Source organism: Podarcis erhardii, assembly GCF_964252035.2.
Source record: "Podarcis erhardii genome assembly, chromosome: 8".
NCBI classification, from domain to species: domain Eukaryota; kingdom Metazoa; phylum Chordata; class Lepidosauria; order Squamata; family Lacertidae; genus Podarcis; species Podarcis erhardii.
The window spans coordinates 15,936,388-15,956,744 of record NC_138499.1 but is presented as its reverse complement, the minus strand read 5'-3'; the positions used below and the strand labels follow the sequence as shown (position 1 = coordinate 15,956,744).

At 45.0% G+C, this 20,357-nt stretch overlaps 1 protein-coding gene across 4 annotated transcripts in view; it reads left to right on the top strand.

The window, feature by feature from the left end:
- Nucleotides 1-1,751: 1,751 nt before the first annotated feature.
- COL14A1 (collagen type XIV alpha 1 chain) overlaps nucleotides 1,752-20,357 on the top strand; it is a 135,436-nt gene continuing 116,830 nt past the window's right edge. The window contains exons 1-3 of one of the 4 annotated variants that reach the window (XM_081873918.1): nucleotides 1,752-1,986; nucleotides 7,951-8,077; nucleotides 20,036-20,152. In XM_081873918.1, the coding sequence (XP_081730044.1) occupies nucleotides 7,975-8,077; nucleotides 20,036-20,152 (220 nt within the window). In that variant the 5' untranslated portion in view covers nucleotides 1,752-1,986; nucleotides 7,951-7,974. The remainder of the gene's footprint in view (nucleotides 1,987-7,950; nucleotides 8,078-20,035; nucleotides 20,153-20,357) is intronic. The other 3 variants (XM_081873916.1, XM_081873917.1, XM_081873919.1) reach the window with 3 other exon arrangements.

The window sequence follows — 20,357 nt, the reverse complement described above, 5'->3', positions numbered from 1 at the left end:
CTGAGGTGCCCACCCCTGCCCCAAAGAGAGGTGACTCCTCACACTGTCCATTCCCAACAGCAAGGGCTGGAGGAATGGCTGACTGGCTGGGCTCCCTCTCCCACTTGCTTCCTTACTCTGAGGCCACCTCAGCTCCTGGCAACCAAGATCCCTGGCCAGCCTCAGAGGCACCATTCACCTGGGGAGCCTGTAGTCAGGGCTGCTGCAACAAACAGCTGTGCAAGACTTTGGTAGGCAGAGATGCGAGAGGGTAGAAAAAGAGGGAGGGAAGGAAAGAGGGACAGAGGCCATTGTTGCCCGCGACACCCCTGACCATCATTCAAGGCACCCCAGGCTGCCACAGCACACTGGTTGAAAACCACTGCCTTAAATGTCAGGCAATTTCAGGGACAGTGTGTGCACAGATTGCACATGGATGGAATGCATGCAGTTTCTACACTTAAAACAAGATGCTCCTATTAAAGCACCTTCTTCTGTTTTGGCCAGAACCTCCTCTTCTTTGGACAGGTGACATTACTGAACCAAGGCAGGTTCATAAACAAATCGCAGAATTACTTCTATGGTGAAATGGCCTCTTATGTGTAAGCTGTGCTTTCCCCCCCCCAGCCAGAGCAACAACTTAATGGTGAGTTCCGGCACCTTTTTTTCTTTTTAAAGAAAGCACTGGGTGTAAAGCAAAGCAATTTTGTGTTCATTGGCTTTTGTGTGCCTTTATGCAGAGAATTTGTGCCTTTATGGCAGAATTTGTGCAGTTGGGAAATCTGCTTTTAACCCCCTCCCCTTTCCATGAAACCTTCAGCATATTTTCCCAGTCCTCATTCCCAGCCCCTAACCAAGCCTTAAAAACACATAAATACAGTGGTACCTCGGGTTACATATGCTTCAGGTTACAGACTCTGCTCACCCAGAAATAGTACCTTGGGTTAAGAACTTTGCTTCAGGATGAGAACAGAAATCACACGGTGGTGGTGCGGTGGCAGCAGGAGGCCCCATTAGCTAAGGTGGTGCTTCAGGTTAAGAACAGTTTAAGGTTAAGAACGGACCTCCGGAACGAATTAAGTACTTAACCCGAGGTACCACTGTAGATCAATACTTCACTAACATGCAGCTCTCTCTCTCTCTTCCCTCCCCTGATGTTAAAATGTAACTTGTCAACTGCTTAGCGGGGGTGGGGATCAGGTGGATGAAACTTTGTTCCCAGCCATGAGCAACCAATAAATGAAGAATTTTGCTTGCTGAAGAGTCCTGTGCAACTGGAAAGCTTGCATGCTTCCATTCCAACAGCAATGGATTTTTATTTATTAAAAATGCTTGGGCATCACTTAGGGCAGATGTATACTACACATTTATGAAGTGCTTTTTTCTTTAAAAAAATGTTTAGGTGTTCTCTCATTTTCCTACTCATATTGAAATACTGCCCTTCAACGAGGCCAAACTTAGATTCACGAAATGTTTAGGGGTATGTGTACCCCTGCGTCCCCCCAGGGGGAAAAAGCACTGCATTTATGAGTGTTTATAACAATTTCACTGTGACAGCCCCCCCCCATGAGAATTCCATTTAAGGGAGGATACAGAGAAATACGCCTGCACTTAGGTAAGGTTAACCCTGCAATCCTGTACATTTCTATTCAGAAGCAAATATTGGAGTACTTGTACTTCGAAGTTGGGCTGCAGTGCAGCAGCTTAAACCAGTTTTAAAACCCGTAGTGTTTAAAAATGCCTTGATTTCCTCCCCCTTCTGGGACGGGGGGTGGGGGGAGACAGCTGTCCATGTGCCAAACGAATGTTGTGGGAACCGTGCCTTTGAAAGACCACTCCCCTCTCCTCCCAAGATGGATTTGTAAGCCCATTTCCCATACTTGGAGAAACCCTCTCGCTTGAACCAAAAGACTCACATTTCTCCCTCGTTCCCATTGTACACCTGGCAACACCCCCCCACCCTCCCGCGGGACTGCCCTTCCTCAACTCAGGAGCGGAGTGGAGACGGTAAGGGATTGGGGTGAGGGTTTGCAGAAGGAGAGAGGGAATGGGTGCCGGGGATTATTCTTGCGTCTTGGAATCGCTGTGTATCTCTCCCCCACCAACCCACCTCGCTGCTCCCCCCCCCCCTTTTCTCCTCTTTCCCCTCATTTCCACCTTCCAGTCTTTCACCGGCTGCTTTCTTCCTCTCCCATTGCTGCTGATCAAACAGAAGAAAAGGGCATCTGATGGGGGAGAAACAAACTTTTCCTAAGAGTTTGTTGCTTGGTTTTGAGCTTGCGCGCGCGCGCGCTGCTGCTGCAAAGTCTGGTTTTCTCGCAGGGAACTGCACCCACTTTGCAATGCACTAAAGCAAAATTGTTCGTGGCTGCAAAGGTTTGTTTGATTTCCAACCCATCCGGCTTTGACCATTTAAAAAATGAAATAAAATAGTAATTGGGTGTGTCTAAAAAAAAACCTTAACAGAGGATGGGGTGGGTGGAAAGAAAGGCGAAATATTCTAAATAGCTAATCCCCTCTCCCTTTTCTATTCTTCTTACCTTCGTTTCATCAGTGAACAAAGACACATCTGTGCGCCCTGTAATGATGGGGTATAGAAATAATTTTCCCAGAGAGATGTAGATAAGGAAGGGAAGGGGATTTGGAGTGAGCGGGTGCGCGCGTTGGTTTAAAGGGAAAGCGAGAAAATCTGTAGGTTTTGGAGACGTGGCTGTGTATTTGGGTGGGTGGGTGTGCTGTGCGCTTTCTGAGGAGCGCGGTTGCCTAATCGGAACAGCCAAGAAATGCGCAAAAACGCGCCTTGCCAGATAAATGGATAGCTTTCCTTCCTCGCAAGCAGCACCCCTCTCTCGGCGCCTGGGGCTCTGCTATTCTGCCGGCGATGATGGTGGTGGAGAGCTTGCCAGGCCTGCTGGCTGTGTGAAACGGATCCTGTCCCAATATAATCCCTCGAGGCTTAATCTGAGCCGCGGCGGGTGGGGAAAACCCTCAGGACGCTCCCCCGGCCATCAGTGAAGCCATATCGAAGGCGAGAGTGCCAGTGCGCACGTGCAGATGCGCAAGGCTTCGTTTGAACCCGGGCTGAACGACCTGCACGTCTTTTCCCCGTCCCCCTCACTTCTCAATGGCAGGGCACACCCCTGTTATGTAGGTGCAGTGGTAAGAAAGTACAGAGTGCCTCTGAACATGTGCAGAGAGCCTTCCCTCAGATTTGTTGTTGGGATTCAAGCCATTTATTTATTTTGAGACTAGAGAAAAGCAATAAAATAAGTAACTTGTGGTAATGTTTTAGCAATTTTTTGAGAAAGGTCAATACAGCGTCTCTGCCCATCCGTCCTCATGTTTGCCTTGATTATCCGAACCTGTCACAGGTGTAGCAAATAGCACCTTGCAACCCCCTTGTTTTGTTTTGTAACTATGCAGGAATGTTAATTCAGGCATGAATGCAGAGGGGGGCCTTTCTGAAATGAAATGGACATTCCAGCCACCCTAGGTTTTTATATTTGTATTCTGCAACATGTGGTAAATGCAAGAAACACATTGAGTATCATGTGTGGAAATGTTTTTTGGGGTTTTTTTTTGAGGGGGGGGGGGCTTGCCCTGCAGTCTGTTAATGCTGTTAAATCGAAGTAGAAAGTGGAAGAGAGAGAGTTTTTCGAGCACATTCTTTCCTTTGGAAGCTCTGTGTTCACATGACAGATGTGGGAAGTGCCAAAAACTGATTGAGGGAACTTTCTGACGGCCTGTTTATTGTACATTTATCACGGTTAGTTTGCGGGGAGATTAGATGACAGCTGTCTAAGGAGCATTCCTTTTGAATTGTTTGTGGGGATGCTGACTATTTAATAATATCCTGCCAGGGTCTCCTGTCATTCCCTTCCAGTTCTGGCACGTGGCCTGTCCCACACCTTAACACGATGAAGGCCAATACTGTATTTCTAAACTTAAAAGTGTGCAAGCTTACCTGTTGAATGTGCTCAGGCTGGATCTCTCTCTTTTGATTCAGAGTTGCAGGTAATATGACGAGTGGTATCCTAAAGGTAAAGGGACCCCTGACCATTAGGTCCAGTCATGACCGACTCTGGGGTTGCAGCGCTCATCTCGCTTTATTGGCTGAGGGAGCCAGTGTACAGCTTCCAGGTCACGTGGCCAGCATGACTAAGCCACTTCTGGCGAACCAGAGCAGTGCACGGAAACGCCGTTTACCTTCCTGCCAGAGTTGTACCTATTTATCTACTTGCACTTTGACGTGCTTTTGAGCTGCTAGGTTGGCAGGAGCAGGGGCGGATCAATGGGAGCTCACCCCATTGCAGGGATTTGAACTGCCAACCTTCTGATTGGCAAGTCCTAGGCTCTGTGGTTTAACCCACAGCGCCACATGCATCCCTACTGGATCCTACTGGTGATCTAATAGTGAGTGCAGAACTTTTAATGCCATTAGAAAAGGAGTCAGCAAACTTTTTCAGCAGGGGGCCGGTCCACTGTTCCTCAGACCTTGTGGGGGCGCTGGACTATATTTTGAGAAAAATAATAATGAACGAATTCCTATGCCCCACAAATAACCCAGAGATGCATTTAAAATAAAAGGGCACATTCTACTCATGTAAAAACACGCTGATTCCAGTACCGTCTGCGGTCCGGATTTAGAAGGCGATTGGGCCAGATCCAGCCCCCGGGCCTTAGTTTGCCTACCCATGGAGTAAACAAACACACACACACACACACACACACACACACACACAAACACAAATGGTATGATCTGGATTGTGTGGTGCACTTGCAGAAAGGGCTCACATCTATCGGTTCTGCATTTCCCTCAAGTTGCCCACAGCTGGTTTTCCCCCATAGCACACCATATACGCATTGCTCAAGAGTTCTCCTGTGTGGCCACTGTGTGATGAACACAACTGCTCAGCAGATGCACAGAGAAAAGTCTTGCCCCTCCTGTTCTGATCACCGCTGCCAGCCTTCCCGTTGCGGTGCATTGCTGGCGCCAATCTTCGTTGGCTTCTGAGAACCTTCACAGCAGCTGAAACAGCAGGGCTGCATTTCACCTGTCCTATATGAGTTTCCAACATGTGTGGAATAGCTTTATATAATGGGGGGGGATGATACTGCTCAGATTGTTGCAGTAGTTTTCCTGTGCCTGAACAACAGGCATAAGTGTTACTATACTATTGATATTGTATTTTGTATCCAGTGCCTTTGGTGGCCAAAGACACCATACAATCAGGCATGGCCAAACTTGGCACTCCAGCTGTTTTGGGACTACAATTCCCATCACTGTTGACAACTGGTCCTGTTAGCTAGGGATGATGGGAGTTGTAGTCCCAATATAGCTGGAGGGCCAAGTTTGGCCATGCCTGCCATACATCAATTGTCAGGTTTTAAGGATGCAATTGGAGCCTCAGCTTCAGGATCTGTCCTTCCAGGGAGCACTCAGGGCTGATTCCTTCAGAATGGATAGGTTTGATCTTTTTGCAGTCCATGGGATTCTCAAGAGTCTCTTCCAGCACCAGAATTCAAAAGCAATCCAGTGGCACTTTCCCATGTTGTATAAAGAAAACACAAGCATACCTGTCTCTCTGGCCTCCATTGTCCCAGGTGTGATGAGTTTGGATTTTCAGGTTAAAATCCTGAAAACCTTACCAAGCAATGTGCTCAACTTTCCTGCTATGTGTGTATGTATAACCCTCATAGTTTGAATTAAGTAGCTGGGATTAAAAAAGATATAGTGAATTCTGGAGTTTAAAATCTTCAAATTGAATGTCACTTTAACTTGAAATAACACAGATGGTGCAGAAAGCTTCCCCCTTGGGCTGGTCATTCAGTCTTATCCAAGAGACAATATCTTTGGATTCTCCATTGGTTTTAACATCACGTTTGTGAAAGCTTCCTTGGTAAACCATTCAAGTTACAACAAGAGACTGTTGGGCCCAAGGAGTAAATCTCAAACATTTTTGACCTGACCTTGTTTTCTCCTTGATGGTTCTATTCCAAACCTTTCTGCTATTCTGCCCCCTAGCACATTCACACCCCTAATACCTGGAGAAATTATGTTTATCCTGGCAGCTGAAGGTCTAGTAGTGAATTAATTTGAAACCCGTATCCCCTTCATTAGGGATACAGGTGGCGCTGTGGTCTAAACCACTGAGCCTAGAGCTTGCCGATCAGAAGGTTGGCAGTTCGAATCCCCTCAATGGGGTGAGCTCCCGTTGCTCGGTCCCAGCTCCTGCCCACCTAGCAGTTCGAAAGCACGTCAAAGTGCAAGTAGATAAATAGGTACCGCTCCGGCGGGGAGGTAAATGGCATTTCTGTGCGCTGCTCTGGTTTGCCAGAAGCGGCTTAGTCATGCTGGCCAAATGACCTGGAAGCTGTACGCCGGCTCCCTCGGCCAATAAAGCGAGATGAGCGCCGCAATCCCAGAGTCGGCCACAACTGGACCTAATGGTCAGGGGTCCCTTTACCTTTGCCTTTATGGTTTGCCCTGCTCTATGGGCTGCATTCCATGGTAGCTTTGCTAAGACTTAGGTCTATTAATTTTAATGGGTCTAACTTCAGGTCACCAGATTTTTTTCAATGAATCTGGGGACACTTTTCAACTTCAGTCGGAATGGATGGATTTTGTCAGGGGACTGATTTGTAAATCTGGGGACTTTCCCCGGGAAACAGGGACGTCTGGTAACCTTAGTCTAACTCTGGGTAGATCTTAGTTGGATGGGGCACTTTGTTCTTAAAGTGTTTGCCTTCAGCTTCTCCCATTCTAAGGCTGAGCTATCGCTAAGGCGATAAATCACTTTGGAGAACCATGTCAGGTTTCTGGTGGGAAATCCCCTGCTGATATGGTCCTTCATACCAAAAAGAAGAAGGAGAGAAATATCCATGCATGAAGAAAAGTAGTATTTCAGGGAGAAGCATTCTAGAGAAGTCTAAAATATGCGCAGGGAGGTTTAATGTGTGCCATGCACTCAACCACAAAATACAAAAGAACCCAACCCATTTGTTGTCTAAAGTGATTCAGCCCAGACACAGGCTGACAACCTCACTGAGAACTAGGCTAATGAGACTTTCTGCATGACGAGACACCAAGCATGCCCTAACAATATTTGAGCTTCTCGCAAGCAAAAAATAAAAAATCGCAAATATGTGACGTCCCCTCCACCTATAGAGCACAGGGCATATTTTTGCTGCAGGGGATGGCTTTGTTCCTTGTTTCCCTAAAATTTATTTATTTTACAGTTTTAAAATAGTCGTTCTGACTAGATGAGGGCTGCAGGAGAAAAAAGAAAAAAGGGGTGGGGTGGGCATGCACAGTCTCTTCCAAGGAATAAAACTGAGCTATAGGGTTCATTGGACAATGTAGCATTGCAACAAGAAGTAAGTCTTGCTGTTTGTGAACGACACCATAAATTTAAAGCATGAGGCTTCCTCCGAAGAAACCTGGAAACTGTAATTTATTAAGGGAATTGTAGCTCTGTGAGGGGTACACTACAATTCCCAGGATTCTTGTGGGGTGGGTAAGCCATGTCCTTAAATGTGCTTTAAATATATGTTGTGGATGTGACAATATATACTGTATTTTTCACTCTATAAGATGCACCAGACCACAAGATGCACCTAGTTTTTGGAGGAGGAAAACAAGGAAAAAAATATTCTGAATCTTAGAAGCCAGAACAGCAAGAGGGATCGCTGCACAGTGAAAGCAGCAATCCCTCTTGCTATTCTGGCTTCTGTGATAGCTGCGCAGCCTGCATTCACTCCATAAGACGCACACACATTTCCCCTTACTTTTTAGGAGGGAAAAAGTGAGTCTTATACAGCAAAAAATACGGTATAGTTTATAGCGTTTGTATTTCCCTTTCCCCCTCAGCTAACAGGAAAATAACCTTGACGAGAATCTTGCTTGCCACAGCTGAAATCCCAAAGGGTGACCACAACATCTGTTGATTAAATACTTCTGTGCGATTACAGGTTTGTTGATGTTACATACAACCGATGACAAAGGAAAAGACCCACCGCTGGTTCAAGATGCTGAGCTGGTTCCCCTTTGTCTTCATAGCCATCACAGCTCAGTTAATGACGCACGTCCGGGGTCAAGGTAAACTTATCTCTAAGAAACCATTATATTTCACTAGGGCTCTCTGATGTGCAGAAAAGGGGCTCCTGTGTACAATTCACACTCTCTCATTAAGCAGTGCATATGGAAACATTTAGATCATGGAAAGACACCCATCATTTCCTGTCACAATGGCTAACGCAGTAGCCAGGGATGATGGGTTTTGTAGTCCCAGAATTTTGCAAGGACACCATGTTGGCTACCCCTGATTTAGACAAACTAAAATGTTGTGATTGGAGGAGTGGCTACTTTGAATCCCAGATAGGATGCCGTGTTTGTGTTTTTGTGCAGGTCATACTATTCGTTTTACTGTACCTCTGAGTGCATGTGGACCACTGTTCTAGGAAGCAGGTCTGGATAACACGGCACCTTCTTCCTCTACCCCACAATAAGTTATTTTTTGCCAGTTCCATGAAGCAGGTGTGGAATGTATGCAGCTTTTGCCAGTTTAACGCATGCCCTCCGTATTGTTCAAAGTTTCTGTTTTCTAGCACCTGCTTTCAATAACTGATCACTTCTGCTTGGTTCCATAACAGCTGGTTTTACTTTTAACAAATATAGCAATACTGCAGCCATGTTTGCCTAGGAATTGTGACCCTTTTTGACAACTGGATGTGTGCAGGGGTATGCAAAAGACTATTCCTTTAGGTTTATGAATATAGGTGGACATAAATAACTAAGACTCTCCTGGTTCTTTAGAAAATCAGGCCTGCAGTCCTAACCCCATTTACCTGGTAGTAAGCTCCACTATATTCCATGTGACTTACTTCTGAGTAGAGATGGTTTGGATTGCACTCTAACCAATTTATTATGACGTAATAAAGTCCATTTTATCGGATACACAACGAGTCATCCTCAGCTGCCAGGTATATAAACACATTGGTGCAAAAAGCTAAAAGCTGGAATCAAATGAAAAATGTACTGTCTGTTAAATGTGTGCAGAATAAGACCACTGACCCTTTACATCAGCAGGATTGGTAGACTAATACATGTTTACCCTTCTGGAACGAGATGGGCATGCTTGTTTATATGTGTTCTCAAGTGCTTCCTAAGTTCATAATTTATTTCTACTAATCTACTTTATGAGTGCAAGATCTTATGCACTTTATGGACCAGTGCTGTGTATGCTTACTTGAAATTAAGTTGATTTGAATCTACTGAATTTACATGCTGTCCTTGCATTCTGGAAAATGTAAGGCAGAAAAGCAAGGTGGGCCAGGAATGGCAATGCTAGCAACCGGAATGAGAGTCTGCATTTGCTTGTCTGTACACTCTGCAATTCAAACAATATAAGGGGGAGGGGGGAGCTGTTTTAAAAGAAAATGAGGTCCTCTTCCGTAAGGGAAGCCACCAGCTTTCTGATTCACACACTGAGCATTTCAGACCACCTTCCACGTCTGTCGTCAGGAATTATGTTTCTGGAGCACTAACAACAACAATGAAAAATGTCCAAGTTTCGATATGATCTGCACAAACCCAAAGGCCTTGAACTTGTCTCTCTCCTCCTTTTGGATGAATGCTTTAATGTCGCTGCCGGCCATGCGCTTGCACATTCCTGCGAAATCGCTTAACAAGCTTGAGCTTCTGATTTTTATCAGCTAATTTCACCGATACGTAGACTGATTCTTTTTCTTCTTTTGCAAGAAGTGAGATTTTATTCCACAGGCTATAAAGGTGCTCCACAGAAATAAAGATTCCCTCTCCAGGTTGGTGGCCCTGAAGTCATTCCAATCAATATATTGTTATGTTTGTCCGAGAGTTAGATTCATTTTTATTTTTTCACTTTCTCTAGTTGTATGTGCTTTCTTGTGCAGGAATGATAGTCTTTGCATAACTAAGCTAAATACTTGCTTTAAGGAACTGTTTTGGCCCTTATATGGTCAGTTATCGGCACGGAAATTGTCGGCTCTCGTTTCTTCTCTCTTTCCATTTGAAGAAACAAGCAAACGCTGGGTGGAGATAATCTAGTTATGTAAAGACTTTTCTGCACATTTCTTCTAGACTGTTGTGTTGTAGGTTTCCAGTATATGCACAGAAACACCTGACTGAGTTTGTCTTTCTTTTCCTATCTGTGTTGGACGAGTGACCGGTTCATGGGTTCTGGAAATGTGGTTTGTTTGGTGACGGCTTCTTATCAGTGATGTTGGTGCTCTTGTTTCTCTGATAGGAAAAGGACCATAGCTCAGTAGAAGGACCCATGTAGAGTCCCTTACATCTAGAGCAGTGGTTCCTGACCTTTTTTTGGCCATGCCCTATCTAAGCATCTCTAAAATCCTGATGCCCCCCCCCCATGACATATAATTCTTATTATTCAAAAAAATGAGCTCCTATTCACATGGAGGAAGCCTAAAGGGTCATTAACTTGGTCTAAACCAGGCTTCCTCAACCTCACCCCTCCATATGTTTTTGGCCTACAACTCCCATGATCGCTAGCTAGCAGGACCAGTGGTTAGGGATGATGGGAACTGTAGTCTCAAAACATCTGGAGGACCAAGGTTGAGGAAGCCTGGTCTAAACAAGCTTCCAAATTGCCCCCCTTAAAAAATCAAATCACCACCCCCGTAGGGCGTATGCCCCATATTGGGAACCGCGGTTCTGGAGTTAAAAAGATCTCCAATAACAGTACTGGGAAAAACCTTGGCCTGAAGGACAGCTGCCAGTCAGAGTAGAAAATCCTGGGTGAAATGGTCTATTGGGCCAATATTTGGATTATTTGATATATATAAGTATATATATATGTATATGTATAATTTGGAATATTTAATGTGATTTGATAGGATTGTTAAAGTGGAAAATTTAATAAAAATGATTTTTATTTTTTAAAAAAGAAATGGTCTATTGGGCCAAGCCCCAGGATTTTTACACCAAACCCAAGATCTCCTTTCTCCCCACCCCCCTTTCAAAAATATTACATTGCTTACAGGGCAGCTTCTATACATATAAATGACCATATGTGAATATGTGTTGTGGGGTTGCACATTGAGGTTTTTTTAAAAAGGACCTTGCAAAGTCCCTGTGGTACAGTGATCTAACTCAGTAAGAGGCAGATGTGTATTTGTGTATTGTGCTTATATAGTTGCGTTGTACATTTACATACATGCATATATAGTCCTGTGAAAGAAATGGCTGTTATTTGATCTAAGATGGCATGCGCATTGCCCATTTAAAACACAAATCTGGAGATGGAAATAAGACACAGTCCTTACCAGAGAAGAATGGCAGATTAAATTTATGGATTATGGCAGGTATAGGCAAACTCAGCCCTCCAGATGTTTTGGGACTATAACTCCCATCATCCATGACCACTGGTCCTGTTAGCTAAAGATGATTTGAGTTGTAGTCCCAAAACATCTGGAGGGCCGAGTTTGCCTATGCCTGGACTATGCCGCAATGGAAAAAATGACCGGAAGAATTAGGAATCAGGAAGACCAATTATTTTTTAAATAAGGAATGGGGAAAAGATATAATTTATCTTAAAAATCATTGCAAACCATTAAAATTATTAGTAGGATTGGAATGACACTTGTAGTTAACTATAGTTAACTATGGTTGTAAAGGAGATTTGATAGAATTGGATTAACAGAGAAGATGCAGGAGGAAAAAGGTTAATATAAGGATCCACAAAGGGGAGGAGAAAAGTCCATGGGAATTTGTGGAATTCTCTTTTTGTTTTGGTTGTTTGATGATTGTAAATTTCACAATTTGGAAAATTAAATAAATATATTTTTTTAAAAAAGATAGAAAAATAACAAAATACTGTACTGTAAACTGTTCATTAGCAAAAATGCTAAACAACAGGACTGGCTTATGGTGGTGCCAGATCAGTGAAAACTAGTCTCGTTCAGCCAAAAACATGACTAATGCCCCATCAACCCTTTGCATTTAAAGCAGTAACAGTCATGACTTCCCTCAAAGAATTCTGGGAACTGTAGTATGTTATGGATGCTGAGAGTTCTTAGGAGACATCTGTTCCCCCCTCACAGAGGTGCAATCCTGAGAGTTTTCTGTGAAGACGGATATGTTTTCAAACCACTCTAGAAACTGCAGTTTTATGAGGGGAATTGTTGTTGTTGTTTAGTCATTCAGTCGTGTCCGACTCTTTGTGACCCCAGGGACCAGAGCACGCCAGGCACTCCTGTTTTCCACTGCCTCCCACAGCTTGGTCCAACTCATGCTGGTAGCTTCGAAAACACTGTCCAACCATCTTGTCCTCTGCTGTCCCCTTCTCCTTGTGCCCTCCATCTTTCCCAACATCAGGGTCTATTCCAGGGAGTCTTCTCTTCTCCTGAGGTGGCCAAAGTACTGGAGCCTCAGCTTCAGGATCTGTCCTTCCAGTGAGCACTCAGGGCTGATTTCCTTCAGAATGGATAGGTTTGATCTTCTTGCAGTCCATGGGACTCTCAAGAGTCTCCTCCAGCACCATAATTCAAAAGCATCAATTCTTCGGCGATCAGCCTTCTTTATGGTCCAGCTCTCACTTCCATACATCACTACTGGGAAAACCATAGCTTGAACTATACGGACCTTTGTTGGCAAGGTGATGTCTCTGCTTTTTAAGATGCTGTCTAGGTTTGTCATTGCTTTCCTCCCAAGAAGCAGGCGTCTTTTAATTTTGTGACTGCTGGGGTCTCTTAACAATTCCATGCAATTTCAATGAACTACCATTCCCAGGATTCTTTGGGGGAAGCCATGGCCTCTTAAAGTGGCGCCATGGTGCTTTAAATACGTGGCCGAAGTACGCTTACTTGCCGGGGGGTGGGAACCGAAATGAAATCAGTTAAGGCTACTTTGTAAAGGAGCCTAGAAAAGTTACTAGCCTGAAAACATTTTGCTAGCCTGCTGGAGGCTGACAGATGGAGAGCCACACCCCTCCCACAGTAGCCTTTGACTTTCTATAATGGGTGAAAAGGAAGGGGACTTTCATAGAATCATAGAGTTGGAAGAGACCACAAGGGCCATCGAGTCCAACCCCCTGCCAAGCAGGAAACACCATCAGAGCACTCCTGACATATGGTTGTCAAGCCTCTGCTTAAAGACCTCCAAAGAAGGAGACTCCACCACACTCCTTGGCAGCAAATTCCACTGTTGAACAGCTCTTACTGTCAGGAAGTTCTTCCTAATGTTTAGGTGGAATCTTCTTTCTTGTAGTTTGGATCCATTGCTCCATGTCCGCTTCTCTGGAGCAGCAGAAAACAACCTTTCTCCCTCCTCTATGTGACATCCTTTTATATATTTGAACATTGCTATCATATCACCCCTTAACCTCCTCTTCTCCAGGCTAAACATGCCCAGCTCCCTTAGCCGTTCCTCATAAGGCATCGTTTCCAGGCCTTTGACCATTTTGGTTGCCCTCCTCTGGACACGTTCCAATTTGTCAGTGTCCTTCTTGAACTGTGGTGCCCAGAACTGGACACAGTACTCCAGGTGAGGTCTGACCAGAGCAGAATACAGTGGCACTATTACTTCCCTTGATCTAGATGCTATACTCCTATTGATGCAGCCCAGAATTGCATTGGCTTTTTTAGCTGCCGCGTCACACTGTTGACTCATGTCGAGTTTGTGGTCAACCAAGACTCCTAGATCCTTTTCACATGTACTGCTCTCAAGCCAGGTGTCACCCATCTTGTATTTGTGCCTCTCATTTTTTTTGCCCAAGTGCAATACTTTACATTTCTCCCTGTTAAAATTCATCTTGTTTGTTTTGGCCCAGTTCTCTAATCTGTCAAGGTCGTTTTGAAGTGTGATCCTGTCCTCTGGGGTGTTAGCCACCCCTCCCAGTTTGGTGTCATCTGCAAATTTGATCAGGATGCCCTTGAGTCCATCATCCAAGTCATTGATAAAGATGTTGAATAAGACCGGGCCCAAGACAGAACCCTGTGGCACCCCACTAGTCACTCTTCTCCAGGATGAAGAGGAACCATGGATGAGCACCCTTTGGGTTCGGTCAGTCAGCCAGTTACAAATCCACTGAGTGGTAGCATAGTCAAGACCGCATAGTTTCATCCTCTGGCAGCCCACCTGGTTTCTATACTGGTCACAGAGGAAGGACTGACCACTGCATCCTTACACACACACCCCACTCCTTCAATGGCTTAGCATCTTGTTCTCATTCATTCATTCAAAGTCTCTGTATCCCACTCCTCAGCCAGAATGTTCCAGAGCAGCTTCCTTATCAGTGAAAACAGTCCCTGCCCTTGGGCTTACTATCTAAAAAGACACCACACAAAAGGGGTGGCGGTGGAAGAAGAGAACAAGTGAATTCAATTCATTGTTGCCTATGGCTACCAGGCAAGTGATTAATGACAAGACTGCGTCTGGCCAGCAAGTGCAGGGTCTCTTAATTTATATCCAGACAAGTCTCCTTGCTTCTACTTAATTTGAGAGGTCTCTCTCTCCCCCCCCCCTTCTATACTGTTTTACCTGGCAAATGTAACAATTGTATGCTTTTGCCATTGTCGTTCTTTCTTCTCTGTGGAGGGTGAGGAAACACCCTGAAATAACAGCAGCAGCAGCAGCAACAACAACAACTTATTTTATTTATACCCCACCCTGTGGGTGGTTTACAGAATACATAAAACATAATAAGGCACCAAACATTAAAAAGTTCCTGATAATCATTTTTTTGTGCTTGCTCCAAAGGTTTATTTAGGCTGTAATTCTATACCAATTTTACTTGTGAGTAAGCCAAGGCGCACTGAAATGTCTGCTTCTCAGTAGGCTTACGCTTAATAGCAGGAGTGAGGAACCTCCTATTTACATGTCAATTTGGCCTGTGAGGCCATTTCTCCCAAAGTCACATCCACCTGTCAATCAGGTAGTGTCACACTAACGGGTGGGTGATGTCAGCTGATGGGCACAGTTCAATTCCTCATTGGCTGAGCTGGCCAGTTATCCACAGGAAACTACTGTGTGTATCCCAAGCAAAAGAGTTTAGCCTCCCAGCTTGCAGGGAGGGTTAAATCCTGCTCAGACCCCTGCAGAGAGCAGGATTGAAAACTCTGCTCTCCAGCTGATGAACAGAGAGCTCAGATGGTTACTATCTCTTCCTCCCCAGTGGGTCAACTTTGGCAGGTGGGTGGCCAATCAGCTGACCTATTTATGATGTCAGATGATCAACAGGATGGGGGGGTCTGTGCTCCCCCTTGCTTAAGAGGGACAAAGTGAATTAATTACTCAATGTAATTTCATATTTTAATGAAACTCTCTTGGTGCCAGTCATATCTCTTCGTTCATTCTTCTCTGGTTCACCCCATCATTGGCGATCCTGAATCATCTAATCTAACCCGCTGCAATGCAGGAAACTTTTGCAGCCCTGAGATTGAGAGTCTCACACTTTGAAAATGAATTCAGTGTTGCCTTTTGTAACAGCAGTTGGCTGAGTTTTCTAAAATGTGTCAGAGAACCCCGCAGTTACTTCAATATGAATCTGATACACTAAATTTTCAGCAGGCCACTTATCTCATTGTTGTTATATTTCTCCTCCCCTTCCATCCCTTCACCCCTGCCCCAAAAGAGGTCCACATTTTCAAAGATCTGTGGAGGTGGTTGGTGTGTTTCCTCTTGGCCCAAGGTTGTCTGTTGGTCGTTACAGCTGATGGATATTTGTGGGTGTGGTGAGCATCTTTTAAGCATGACCAAAATGCAAAGCCATGAGCACATTCCAGAGGAGGTCAGGCATCCTTTTAATCTCACAGATACTGATGTGAATTGATTTGGACAGACCATCTTGGTCCGATTCCAGAGGCTGCCACTAACAACCTCTGTACAACCCAAGATTCTGCAACAGCCAAGTGGAAGGACCCTACCTCTTAGCAGCAACCACAGTCATCAGCTTGCTATATAATGATTTGTGCCACTGCTGATCACTAGAATCATAGCATGACCCTGATCAACTGAGCGTAGCACAACCCCCCTCTGGACTCTTGGTCACCCAAGAGAGGGCCGATCCCTCAGTCTTTGCCACTGCAGATTTGAAAGGTGGGGTTATTGGTAAGGAAGGGTCAGGTCAGTGCCCCAATGAGCGCAAATTGATGATGCTGTCAGCTCTTGTCAAGCCAGCGTGTAAGTGTGGCAGCATACTAGATGTGGTACCTCGGGTTACATATGCTTCAGGTTACAGGCGCTTCAGGTTACAGACTCTGCTAACCCAGAAATACTACCTCGGGTTAAGAACTGTGCTTCAGGATGAGGACAGAAATCGTGCAGTGGCGGCACAGTGGCAGCAGGAGGCCCCATTAGCTAAAGTGGTCTTCAGGTTAAGAACAGTTTCAGGTTAAGTACGGACCTCCGGAACGAATTAAGTTCTTAACCCGAGGTACCACTGTACTTGTGTTAATCCAATTAATGTACATAATTTTTATGTCGGGGTGGCCAACTCTCAAGAGACTGCGATCTACTCTCAGAGTTAAAAACTGACAGTGATCTACCCCCTTTTGGGGGGGTTCAGGTCAAAGTTGTTGAGATTTTTTTTAGGAAGGAGGAAGGCCCATTTTGGGGGGGTTCGGGTCAAAGTTTTTGAGTTTTTTCAGGAAAAAAGTTGAGCTTGTTTTAGGGGAGCCACAGTTGTTCAGCTTCTTTGGGGGAGTCAATGATCTACCAGTGATCTACCGCAGACGTCCAGTGATCTACCGGTAGATCACGCTCTACCTGTTGGACATGCCTGTTTTATGTAAATCGCCACAAAAAGCCTGAGTAACCTCAGGACTGTGAGCTTCCTTTGAAATGCAAATGGCAGGTCTTAAGAAGTGATCTCTGCTCTGCGCCCCCCCCCCCGCTCCAACTTGGGGGCTCCTGTTGCTATTTTGCGGTAGGATCTAATCACATTTTGTAGCAAGTTCAGGTTGTATCATTGCAATGGTGTTCTTGCAATAAGGAAAGTGACAGAAATGCACTGTTGGAAGTATTTTGAGTTGCACCCTGACATTTGAAGAAGAAATAGGAAGTGTAGCAAAGCAGGAAGTGACTTCAGCATCAGTCTAACAGTGAAGCGAGATCAGCTCAGGACACTCGAGGAAGCAAAATGGTTCCTCTTTCTAGCTACCCTTTCTCAAGCAGATACATCAGCCTGCAACACAAGCTGAGTTGCACCCTGACACTTCCACCAGATGCAACATTGTCTAACCTCCGCACAAACAAATCATTGAAAAGTTTTGTCTCAATTGCTTGGTGAGGTTGCCCCTGGCATTTAGTTGAGAACTCAAGTGCTGTTGGTTTTGGATCCTTGTCTCTTACCCTTTTGTTTTTATGGGCGCTTCCACCATTGTTCCACCAGATTCTGAGTAAGCATGGATTGCTCAGGTACTCAGTCTTGTTTATTTGTTTGTATTGAAATGCATATGTATGGCTTACCCAAAGGCTTGAGGTGGTGATAGTAAAGGTAAAGGGACCCCTGACCATTAGCTCCAGTCATGGCAGTCTCTGGGGTTGCGGCGCTCATCTCGCTTTATTGGCCGAGAGAGCCGGCGTACAGCTTCCGGGTCATGTGGCCAGCATTACTAAGCCACTTCTGGCGAACCAGAGCACCTCACGGAAATGCCGTTTACCTTCCCGCTGGAGCGGTACCTATTTAACTACTTGCACTTTGACGTGCTTTCGAACTGCTAGGTTGGCAGGAACAGGGACCGAGCAACAGGACCTCACCCCATCGTGGGGATTCAAACCGCCGACCTTCTGATTGGCAAGTCCTAGGCTCTGTGGTTTAACCCACAGCGCCACCTGCATCCCTGTGGTGATAGTAAGACCCCACTATTAGGGCATTTTCACCCTCATCAGCAGAATCACATAGCGCAACTCTTTCTAAACTGTACCACTCAGACTGCAGAAAAGAGATTGTATGTTTCATTGTTTGTGCGTGAGAGAGAGCAAGGGAGCACCATGTCACGGTAAAGGCAGTTCAAATATGTCTGGAGTGGTAGAGCTCGGAAAAGCTATCTCAGATGTCATTCTGCTGGTCATGTAGCTTGGTTGCTGGGAGCACACCTAACTGAGATGTGACAAAGCTGGCCTATTCTCTGCAATTCCTCTCTCTGACTCCATTTATCCAGCTCACGTTGCTTGTCTCTGCTTGCCTGAATTGCTCAGTTGCTGTCATGTATATTAAATTCCTTTTGAGGCTATATACAAGACCAGTCACTTCTTACAGTTGCTCAGATGAACTGGGGGAAGTGCGGTTGGGCATTAAACTGGCCTGATGTTTTAATGGTAGGATTTATGTATGCTGTGTGTGTGTGTGTGTGTGTGTGTGTACATGTTACTTTTCTGGTTTGCTTTGGGGCTCAGCTTCATTATTTAAAAAAGTTAGCACATACATTAATTATGTGAAGTTGCTCTGAGCTGCTGGGATGTTCAGGCACAGAGAAGGAAGCCCAAAAGGTGCCTTCATGTAAGACTTTTGCAGCTCCTGATCAGTTCATGCATGGATGTGCATGGACCACACACCAGACGGAGAAGCCTTTTAATACCATTTCAAGCACAACGGGTTCCCATTTCTTTTGCTGACGATGCAGCAACCTCACCAAGTTGAATGGCTGAGATGGGAAGGAGCAATAGGGCATTGCAGTGGAAAGCTTGAGGATATTGTAGGGTTAGGAAATTGGAACTTTTGGTTTGGCAAGGATGAGCGAGGCAGGCATAGGGTGAAGGTGGAATTGCTTGGAGGTTTGCCACGTTTAGCAGAGGAAGGCGTGGTACTGGGTGGAGAAGGAGAGTTGCTCATATGCCATCGCACTCCAGGCAATTTGTGAGGCTTGTGCCTTGCTAGTTATTTTGAGCTCCAAGGCAAGTCTGCACAACTTGTCTCCCCTGCCAAACCCAGCTCACCAGCTGCGTATGATGGCTTTCTAGATCTCTGACAACCCACTGTCTCTACAGCCTCAAGCAGCACCCAACCAGAGGTTGTTAAGCTCCTGGTTTGATTGAGTGGATTGCAAATTGTGCAGTGCTTGGCTACAGGCAGATCTGTGATTCTGATATCAGTAATAGATGTATTTGCCGGGGGGGGGGGTGTGTGGTATGTGCACTATGGGATGTCTTTTTAAAATGATGTACCAGCATACAGGATTGCCTACACAGCCACGTCAAATAAATTAACTGCTATGGCTTTTCCACACCTCTCATGGGAATTCTGGCAATTTTAAATAGTCTGGAAATTCTCTGGATCAGAATTTCAGAGGACTAAAATTTGTAGGGTCCATCGGTGGGAAGCCATGTCAGTTGGGCATATTTATGTTTATTTTGTTAAAAATTATTGCTTTAGTCATCTGCAAAGCAGTTACAGAGTAGACTTATTCTAAGTGACATTCTGCCTAAAACTAAGGGACTTCTAGCACACTTAATTGCTGGTAGGCTCGGGAGCACCAGCGAATCAGTGTATTCCATGTTGTTAACTTGGTCCACCCACCACCCTTTGAAAATTACAATGCTCCTTTTTCCTGCATGCACTATAAAACATACTCAAAATTCATGCCTTCCCAAGTCTTTCACAATATGACCTTGAGCAATCTCCACCTCCCTACTCTCCAGGAGACCCCCAAAAGCTATAAAGAGCCCATTAGAATGTTCCCTGCACCATAACATAACAAAGAACAGATAATACACACCAAAATAAAGTTTGTGCATCGACTTTGCTTGCTAAACTAGGATGTTTTAACCTCTAACCCCAACGTTTCTTTGTCTTTCCCTGTGGGGACAATAGTGCTTTTTTACATTTATTGTGTAGCTTATGTCTTTGGGAACTGATAATTCACCTTGACGTATTTCAACGTCGTTTTACAAACTAATAGACGCTCATCACGGGACTCTCCTGATAACCCGCATCCTTTGTCTTGTCTGAAAATTGTGTCGTCTCTTGTTTAATTTGAATGTCTGTATGTGCTGTTAATCTTAAGTTTTAAACGAAGTGCGATAAGTCCTTCAGTGCTTATATTTTTGCTTCCCTTTCAGTGGCCCCGCCGTCGAGATTAAGATACACTGTTGTTGCTCATGACAGTGTTCAGATTTCATGGAAAGCCCCTAAAGGGCAGATTGATGGATATAGACTCCTCGTCACTCCAAATGCAGGTAAGGGGAGGGGGATGAAATGCTACCTTTCCCCTGTATTGCCAGTTTTCAAGCTGAGCTCCAAAGAACCTGATGAGGGATTTGTCCATTGAAGATGGGACAACAGTAGCCCAGCCTAGACCCATTTATTTATTTTTACAAGTCACTGAGCTAAAAACCTAGGCTGGTTCTACACTTGGCATCACTGAGGCATTGTTCTTTCATT